At 37.3% G+C, this 9,383-nt stretch overlaps 1 protein-coding gene across 4 annotated transcripts; it reads left to right on the top strand.

Moving 5' to 3' along the window:
• LOC121747861 (6-phosphofructo-2-kinase/fructose-2,6-bisphosphatase-like) lies at positions 1-9,037 on the top strand. Of its 4 annotated transcripts, none has more exons than XM_042142002.1 (24): positions 1-341; positions 621-684; positions 779-1,074; positions 1,563-1,769; positions 2,322-2,531; positions 2,629-2,724; positions 3,403-3,501; positions 3,591-3,620; positions 4,008-4,061; positions 4,240-4,293; positions 4,365-4,442; positions 4,918-5,009; positions 5,083-5,140; positions 5,233-5,307; positions 6,038-6,085; positions 6,474-6,571; positions 6,927-7,002; positions 7,135-7,197; positions 7,290-7,381; positions 7,962-8,030; positions 8,125-8,188; positions 8,282-8,347; positions 8,611-8,714; positions 8,966-9,037. In XM_042142002.1, the coding sequence occupies exons 1-23, from the start codon at positions 168-170 to the stop codon at positions 8,683-8,685; spliced, it is 2,238 nt and encodes a 745-aa protein (XP_041997936.1). In that variant the 5' UTR covers positions 1-167; the 3' UTR covers positions 8,686-8,714; positions 8,966-9,037. The 4 variants fall into 4 exon arrangements, with proteins under 4 accessions (XP_041997936.1, XP_041997935.1, XP_041997934.1 ...); XM_042142001.1 differs by having other exon boundaries at positions 2-341; positions 8,788-9,037; XM_042142000.1 differs by having other exon boundaries at positions 4-341; positions 8,611-9,037.
• The last annotated feature ends 346 nt before the right edge of the window (positions 9,038-9,383 follow it).

Here is a 9,383-nt window from a genome sequence, read left to right as displayed (position 1 = left end):
ATGACAAAATTAATATTTAAGGATGGAATTGAATCTAAAGAATATTTCCCTCCTTTTACAAATTCTATTCCATTCCATTCTTATCGCCATTTTCACCCACTTCATCGCTCTTCGCAGCTCACTCTCTCTCCAACCAAATGCTTTGCACCTCTTCACTCCTCTAGATTATGGGCACCGCCGCATCCACGAACGCCGATACCAGCTCCCATGGCTCCGAAGACCACGCCGGCGGCCAGCTCTACGTCTCTCTCAAAATGGAGAACTACAAGCTCAAAGGAGAGCTTGTGCCCCATGTCTACGGTTCCGCCCCTCTCGTCGGCTCCTGGGATTCCTCCAAAGCTGTGAGAGTTTTTCTATTAATTTCTGTTTATTTTAACCAATTGCAACTTCGCACTTGTTCGCATTTTTGCGATCGTGATTGCAGTTATGGTTCGCATTGTTGTACCTCTTTTCACTTACTGATTGGCTTATGGATTTTTGAATTTTTGTCTGATTGATTGTGGTAATTTGTGGAGATTATCATCGAATTTGTGTATTTGTTGAACTCCGATTAAATAGGGTTGGAATTGGTGCTTCTATCAGCTATTACTGGTTATATTTGATTGCACTGTATTCTTCAGCTGTCTATGGAGAGGGAATCGACTTTTATGTGGGAATTAAGCTTTGTTGTACCACCTAATCACGGTAATTTAGCTTCTAATATGTGTATGCAATATGTTGCGTCTCCATTTTTTGTGTATCAGCACTTCGAAGTCTGATGATTTTTGTATGGTAATAGAGACACTGGATTTTAAGTTTTTGTTGAAGCCAAAGCATGGTAATGTGCCTTGTATTGTGGAGGAGGGTCCAAATAGGCAATTGATAGGAGGTACGTTGCAAGGGGATCAGGACTCGGCTATGTTTAAGTTGTCTGGAGATGAGATTCTCGAGTACAAAGTGTTCATTAAAGCGCATAGGGTTTCACCATTCGATCTTGCTGCAAGTTGGAGGGCGTATCAGGAGAACTTCCAGCGATCTACTGTTCGTGGAATACCAGACGTCAGTATAGCTTCTGATACTGAAGCTGCTAATGAGGTAGGTATAGAACGTCTCGTACTAATGAGAGCACTCTCAAGTTGTAGTTTGGTAATGCCGTAATGCTGTATTGATGTTCTGAAATTGTATTGTTTCTAACTGATCATATATTATTCTATACTACTTGTGTACTGTTTTCCTCCCTATATGCCTAGGGTCCCCTATCAAATAAACTGTCCGAATAATTCAAATATACTAGGGATGGAATTATGGAAATGTAGGTCTAGCCCTAACGTATTGAAGCCAAACAGATGCCCGACAATGTGCAACTTTCCCTTCTTTTTTTCCTTTATCATTTTTTTCATAAGGGATCTTCGCAGACTAGGAAGATTTTTGAAGCATCATATTTGTTGCTTCTCTGATTTATACACATATCACAATTAGGCAACATGTTCCCCACTCCCTTCTGCGGCTTTTATAGCTTTATATACTTGACATGTTATGCATGAGTAAGTATCACTTCATTCATCGGACACTTTTTGATACAGATTGGATCCCAAGCAAGTTTGGAGCTCGATATTGAGCACTATGTTGTTCCAGCTCCATCATCTGCAAATTCAGGTCCTGTTTATGCAGCAAATATGACAGAAACTCCTAGATCACTTGCTCGTACAGGAGTGTTTTCTAGGAATGACAGCTCTCTTGGTTCCTCACATTCTCAAAAAGACCTCGGTGCCTCAGTTGACCGACCTGGTGTATGGTGTTAATTTGTTCCTCCCTTTTGTCCATTTATGAGTTGCGTGTCATACTGTCATTCTAATGCGATAATGATAAGAATTTCGTCTAGTGTACCTCAGGCAACTCACCACATAATAACCAACTCTTAAACCTCATTTTACATAGTGCTTTTCATGCATAATAAATTCATATTCATTGTTATCTTCCTACTTTGGTGGTTGGCATCTACATACTTATAAAGTGTAAGATTATACTTTTGATAGCTGAAACATTGCAATTTGTTATCAGATTATGACTTGTGTTTATGAATGTGAATGTACCAATCAAATCCAATGTTATGCTTTTGCCAAGGCAAAAATCAAAGTCCACCCTCCCAATTTAGTTGCTGAAGTAAATGACTGAAGTTTTCTGCTTTTGACATGACAAGAGAACTTAAAACAAATACATACCTGATTTATCTACACACCCTTTCATGGCATTGAAGACAAATTCCTTGATATTAACAGCTTGCTTTTCATGTATTTACAACTTTTGTACAGTATTCCTTCTTATGTTGACTCTGCTATCAGGGGATGGAAGTCATTGTCCCAGAAACAGCAAAATTGTCTTTAGGATCTGGCTTGGTTGAGTCAAAGTCTGTTGGAACTTTTTCTAACATGCAGAAACAGGAAGGACACAGAGGACTCTTTGTGGATAGGGGGGTAGGATCCCCTAGGCTAATGAAATCATCAAGTTCATCAGCTTTTGCTGTTGATGTCAAACTTGGTTCAGAGTCTAAGGTTTGTGAGAAGTCTATGATCTTGGTTTAACATTTCTGAAAATGTATATCTTCCATCGCGCAAAGTAGCTTCTGAGACATCAATTGTGTTTTTCTAGAACTCTATGCCAGCTGCTGCAGGAGCTGTTGCAGCAGGAGCTGTAGCAGATCAGATGCTTGGGCCCAAGGAGGATAGGCATTTGGCAATCGTCCTGGTACATCCTAGTATTCTAGCTAACACATCATAGAAGTCTTTTTACCTCTTCAGGGCAAGGTAGAGCTTTTTGTGAAGATTGTTTAGTTTGCAGTTAAGTGTGCCCATCCCCCATCTCCATTTAGTTTACCCATTTAAGTTATAGAAAAATCAGGAGTTGACAATTTGTTGGATAGAGTCGGCATATATTTTCCTTTCCATTTTGTTCTTGAAGTTTTATCCGTCTGAAAATTAAGTTCTAAGCAATTCTGTGTCCACATTTCATATATTATGTGTTTTCTTTTGATGTCCACTTGCTTGTATGGTACATATGCATGTAAATATGTGGTGCAACTTGCACATACGATTTCAGCAATGTATCTTAAACTACATTTAGCACAACATAGTTCAAAATGAAACATTAATATCTCTGCATTTTCTCCGATTCTGCATATGGAGGCTTGGGGAACTTAGTTTCTTCAGAGAGCTAATATCTAAACTTTCAAATGAATATGAAAACTTTTATTTTAGATTTTAATATTTTATCCTAGAGATGAATATTACAGTTGTTTATTTGACACGCAAGATCCTTTCAACAATGCCCAAGATACAAGGAACATCGTCTTGTATTCCATTATAGGATTTTTTGATTGGAATTTGGATATTCAACTTTCATGCTTCAAATCGAGCTTTCTTACAGGTTGGGTTACCTGCACGGGGTAAAACTTTCACAGCAGCAAAACTTACTCGATATCTTCGCTGGTTAGGACATGATACTAAACACTTTAATGTTGGGAAGGTCATTGATTCTCTATATTTGATTTCTCTTTCGTTATTTTCCTGCTATTATTCGAGAGTAAGGGACGTTGTTGTGTATTCTGTTTGCAGTATAGAAGGCTCAAGCATGGAGTTAACAAGGTACTGTCAGTTGTCCACGTCTCGTCTTCCGCTTTTTTGTTTGCTCGTCTCATGAAGCACAGAGGTGTCAGTTCTATTTCTAGTGGCCAATCTGGATTCCCAATTTGTCAACATGTAGCCTCTATTATCAAGAAGATTGAGGGAATTTTCCTCTTTTTTGTGTGGAGAGTATTAGGAATAGACATGCTATTTATTTAACTTTGACACAATGTTACTTTCTTTTGGCAAGTTACGTCCAGTATATGTATGATATCACCAAGTTCAAGGGATAGCGTTGGGCATATATGCCTCCACTATAATGAACCATTTATTCACAACATATTGAACTTTTTACACTCAAGCATCCTTAATTATGATACTTATTTAACTCTCATTGATATGATGCAGACAGCTGATTTTTTCAGTGGCGACAATCAAGAAGGCATAGAGGCACGCAATGAGGTATTCTTAATTGGAAGCATTTCTTTCAAATCTGATTTTTTCTGTGAATGATTCCAATAACAAGATGGTGCAGGTTTTATTCAGAACTTTTATTGTTAATGTTTTTCTTATATAAAAACTTATAATCTGTATTGACCTTTTTCCTTGGGCATAGTTCTAATTCATGACATGCTACTAGGTAGCAGCTCTTGCGATGGAGGATATGATATCTTGGATGCAAGAGGGTGGCCAGGTAGGTACATTTCACTTTACCAGCATAACATTTATTGGATCTATTGGTAATGCATTTTTAATTATGCTTAGGTTGGGATATTTGATGCTACGAACAGCACCAGGAAAAGACGGAATATGCTTATGAAAATGGCTGAAGGCGAATGCAAGGTGGAGTACTGAATTTGGGTTGCTTTACTGCTATTGGATCAGCATATTGTCTATTCTAAGTAATTTTCAACTGATTCTGTTCATCAGTTGTATGGTATAAAGTGGTTTACCAGTAATGTCTTAGCATGCGTAAAAGATGGTTACTTAAAGTGTTTTCTTTTAGTGTTAATTAGAGGCATAGAGAACCTGAATAACTTCAAATGAGAGTTGTGCCTACCCATTGGGGATGTCTGTTCATTAACAACATTTTGGTCCAAATTAGTAGTAACATTTTTTGGTTTCTATTGTGTACTCAATATTTGTTGTCAATTAACATAAAGTTCTGCTTATTCTGAGTATGTCAATAAATTAATTAACTCAAATTGCTGCATTCACCTTAAATGTGCATTTCTGTAGTGCCAAGTCATCATAATGTAGTGCGACTTGGGTAAATCTTTTCCACTAGATATTTCATCATGATGTTTTTTACCGACAGATTATCTTTCTGGAGACATTATGCAACGATAGGAATATAATTGAGAGGAATATACGTCTCAAAGTTCAACAGAGCGCAGACTATGCAGAGGAGTACGATGCAAGATGGTTTCCTTGTCATTTATGCACTGCATATATTCTCACAGTGATTGGTGGTATATTTCAGGCCAGATTTTGAAGCAGGTTATCAGGACTTCAAGGTCCGACTGGAAAATTACGAAAAGGTAGATCCTGGGACATAGCTTTTGATATCACTGGCTCAATGTGTTATGTGGAGAAAAATAATGATTTATGAACAGTTTTTCTTTTTGTTTAGGTCTATGAGCCAGTTGAAGAAGGGTCTTATATAAAAATGATAGACATGGTCTCTGGAAATGGTGGACAAATACAAGTAAATCCCCTCAATGTTCTTGCTTTTTTAATCTATTTTTTCTAGAGTATTAGCTATCTACTTATACGAGCAAGAGTGCTATGCCAGTGTGTGAATGCTTCTACAGAATCTAATTTCCTTGAGTAGATGAAAAGACCATATTATAATGGGAAAAGTGATATTTATATCTATACATTTAGGCAATGCTTCGATTAATTAAATCCAGTGAAGGCAATGTTATAATCTGCTTTCCCTCACCTTGGCATATGGTGCTGCTGCCACTATATGATGGTATGAGTTAGAAACATAATCTTGGATCTTTTTGAAGAAAATGTCCGCAGCATCTAAATTACATAACTTTCGAAGCTGTCATGTTGAAATGCAACCATAGATTGGTTGCTTATAAGGCTGAACAAGGGGTCATTGTTGATTGTGCTAAGCATATACTGTGTGTTATAAATCTATGAAGGTCTCGCAAATAGCAATTTATCGAGATATGGGGCTGCTTCTTTTGCTTAAATTAATACACTTTGAACACCATTGTCTTTCACGGATGTAGTATCTATAGTTGGAGAAAAGGGGCATCAATGCACTGTGCCATTTCCTGTTTTGTGAGTCTCTTTCATATCATCCCATGGTTGTTATGGCATTTTACCAAAGCGCAAATGGTCCTTACCTTTCTTTACCAATTTACTTTAGACTGAGATACTGATATAATCATCTAATAAATATTTGTGTTTTGTTGAAACAGGTGAACAACATTAGTGGGTACCTTCCAGGACGGATAGTATTCTTCCTGGTATGCTGTAAAACATCTTTTATAAGGACTCGCTAGAGTTTTCTGCAAAGACATTGTGAAGATACGTTTTACCCACCACAGATGAGAGAATTGAAAGCGGCCTACTTGATTCCAAATTGAATTTCGATTAATTTGAATTTTTGCCTCCAAAAATCTGCCGATTAATTATTTTTTTTAATGTTACATAATTTTGGATACATGCACTGGGAGGTGTGTTTTACTCATCACCAAAATTACAATGTGTGCATGTTACTCCCTCCGCTCCCCATTTCCTCCCACTTTTTTAACAAAGTCAACAATTTCTTAAAACCCACACCGAATGGGGCAGCTAATGGGGACAGGAAGGATTACATAAGATGTGGCTGATGGTGTTGCGTATCATTTGCAGGTGAATACACATCTGACTCCCCGTCCAATTTTGCTTACCAGGCATGGAGAGAGCCGATTCAATGTCAGAGGTCGAATTGGTGGTGACAGTGCCATAAGGTTCTCTGAATTTTGGAATGTGAATACAGTTTCTACTTTGCTTATACTCCTTCCAAATCCTCTTTAATTATAATTTGGTCTCTTGGAAAAATTCAAACGAGAGAATAATGTTGCCTTTTTCCTGCAACCATGTTTTGTTGAGCGAAGTCAATTCCATCGAAATATTAGAAGTTAACATTTCTTCAAGTACTCAGGCTTTGCACTAGCATACAAATGAAATATTTTCCATTCTTAGGAAAACCAGTAATGTACTTTCTAACTAGTTTCAGTTATAACTACTGTTTCTGTTTATCAGCATAAGGGTAATTTGATCTGGTTTCATTTGGTAACTTTGGTGCTAGTTTTCCTTGTGCAGTGATTCTGGCGAGCTTTATGCTAAGAAGCTTGCAAATTTTGTCGAGAGGCGCCTGAAAAATGAAAAGGCTGCTTCCGTAAGATTCTCCAATTTCATAAATTTTGGGATATCGGCTTCCAGTCTCTATGCCTCAATTTTAACTCAATCTGGTTACTGGAATATTATGAGGAAGACATATCATTATAATTTTTGTTTCTACTGAGATCAGATATGGACTAGCACGTTACAGAGAACAATTCTGACAGCAGGTCCGATTGGAGGATTTCCCAAGGTTATGATTGACGCCATTCTTCACTGCACTTTCTGTTGTCGGTTTCTTTGACTGACATCTAATATTACTCATTTAATTATGTTATCTTGTAGATACAATGGCGTGCACTTGACGAAATTAATTCTGGTGTATGCGATGGGATGACATATGAAGAAATTAAGAAAAATATGCCAGAAGAATATGAGTATGCTTCATTTCTTATGTGTTACGTTCTTCCATCTCCATATTTTGTTTTGTCCTGAAAGCAGTACAAGTGAATATATAACATGTATGTACAAGGTGACCTGTCCATTTGATGATATTACGTGAAGCTGTCCGTTTTCTCACCTTGTCCTTTTGATGATAAGTAACAACCACTTTGTATAATAGATTTGAGAATTTTAGCAATTGTTGCTAGTCATATGGTCCATGTAAAACCACACAATTAATTATGATTTAAGTACTTAATGCTCGGTCTGTATATAACTGTAAAATATAATACTAGCAGCTTCGTGGAGTTCAGAGTTCAGACCGAGAAGAGGGATAATAGTATTTTCGAAATGTTATTCAAAACAGTCTTTGTATACTTGAATTCCACGGAGCATATTCCTAGAAACCAGTTAGGTGTATTTGAATGTCCCATTCCCTCTCTCGTGAGCCTAACTTCCTGTCATTCATTTCCTAATTTTTTTATGTGTTCTTGTTTTACACTCCTTTCCCCTTCCTTTCCTCTCATTGTCATTGATTAACATCTTCTGAAATTAATTTCATCCTAAAAACTGCAGATCTCGTAAAAAGGACAAGTTAAGGTACAGATATCCTCGTGGAGAATCTTATCTTGACGTTATACAAAGGTCCATCCTATGCAGTTCAAATGCGCCTTTCCCTTTGGGTCAAGTTCATACTTCATAACGCCTAACACGTTGCATTTGTTTCTTCTCTTTTCAGGCTGGAGCCTGTAATTATTGAGCTCGAAAGACAAAGAGCTCCCGTTGTGGTCATATCCCACCAGGTTATACACCTATCACACTCCTATAATTTAGTTTTTCCCCGCGAAAACGCAGCATATGCTTGAGATGCCAATTTACTTCTTCTGGATTTTTAGGCAGTTTTGAGGGCTTTGTATGCTTATTTTGCTGATAGGCCATTGAAAGAGATTCCCCATATCGAGGTAATACATCCACAGCTATGCACAATTTCCACGTCTTGCACTAATTTACGAATTTCAAACTTTGATATTCTATCTTTGAAATATATTCGGATATTTGGTCTGTTTTAAGACGACATTTACACCATTGGAAGAGGCTGCAAAACTATATAAAACATAATTACAGAAGCTTCTCTTCCATTTTTATTTTGTTGTTCTACTACAGAAGCTGAGCTGCATCTTTTCTGAAAATTAAATGCGGCTATTTTTTCTTTCACAATACGCAGATGCCGCTTCACACAATAATAGAGATACAGATGGGAGTTACCGGTGTCCAAGAGAAAAGATACAAGCTCATGTGAGAGCTCGCGAAACTCGACACCATTGCATAGTAAGCTTCCATTACTTACCTACTAATGTCCCTCGCTGTATAAAACTGATACAATGGAGACAAATAATGTTAGGTCAGGTGAAAATTACTCACCATGAACAGAAATTTAAGGCTAACTGTCACCTCATTGTTTGAAATTCCTTCTTGATCCGAAGGGGTCGAAAATAATGGCCCGTCACCTCCTGCTTTTCGTCTGGTGTCTCCGATTGTTTGTTCACTGAGTCTTCTGACTTGAGCTATGATCCTCACAGGTCTATGATCTCTATGTTGGGCTTAAATGGTACTGACACATTTATTTTTAACTAAACTTTGAAAATTTTAAATGTGGTTTTTGTTCTTGGTTGTTTATGATGCATATAAACCTGTTTGGTGGTGAATCTTTGATCCAAATGGGTCAAAAATAATAACCAACTAAATGAAAATTACTACTAATATAGTACTCCCTCTCTTCCAAGGAAGATGACCCTTTCATTGGACTGCACTTGATTTTGTGCAACTTTATATTATGTAAGTGGAGAGAGTAAGTAAGAGAGAAGAGATAAAGTAGAGAGGAAGATGATCCCTTCATTGGACGGCACGAGATTTAGTGTAACTTTATTTTATGTGTTAAGTGGAGAGAGTAAGTAAGAGAGAAGAGATAAAGTATTTTATGTGTTAAGTGGAGAGAGT

Source organism: Salvia splendens, chromosome 9, assembly GCF_004379255.2.
Source record: "Salvia splendens isolate huo1 chromosome 9, SspV2, whole genome shotgun sequence".
In the NCBI taxonomy this organism is placed as follows: Eukaryota; Viridiplantae; Streptophyta; class Magnoliopsida; order Lamiales; family Lamiaceae; genus Salvia; species Salvia splendens.
This window is presented reverse-complemented; position numbering and strand designations above follow the sequence as displayed.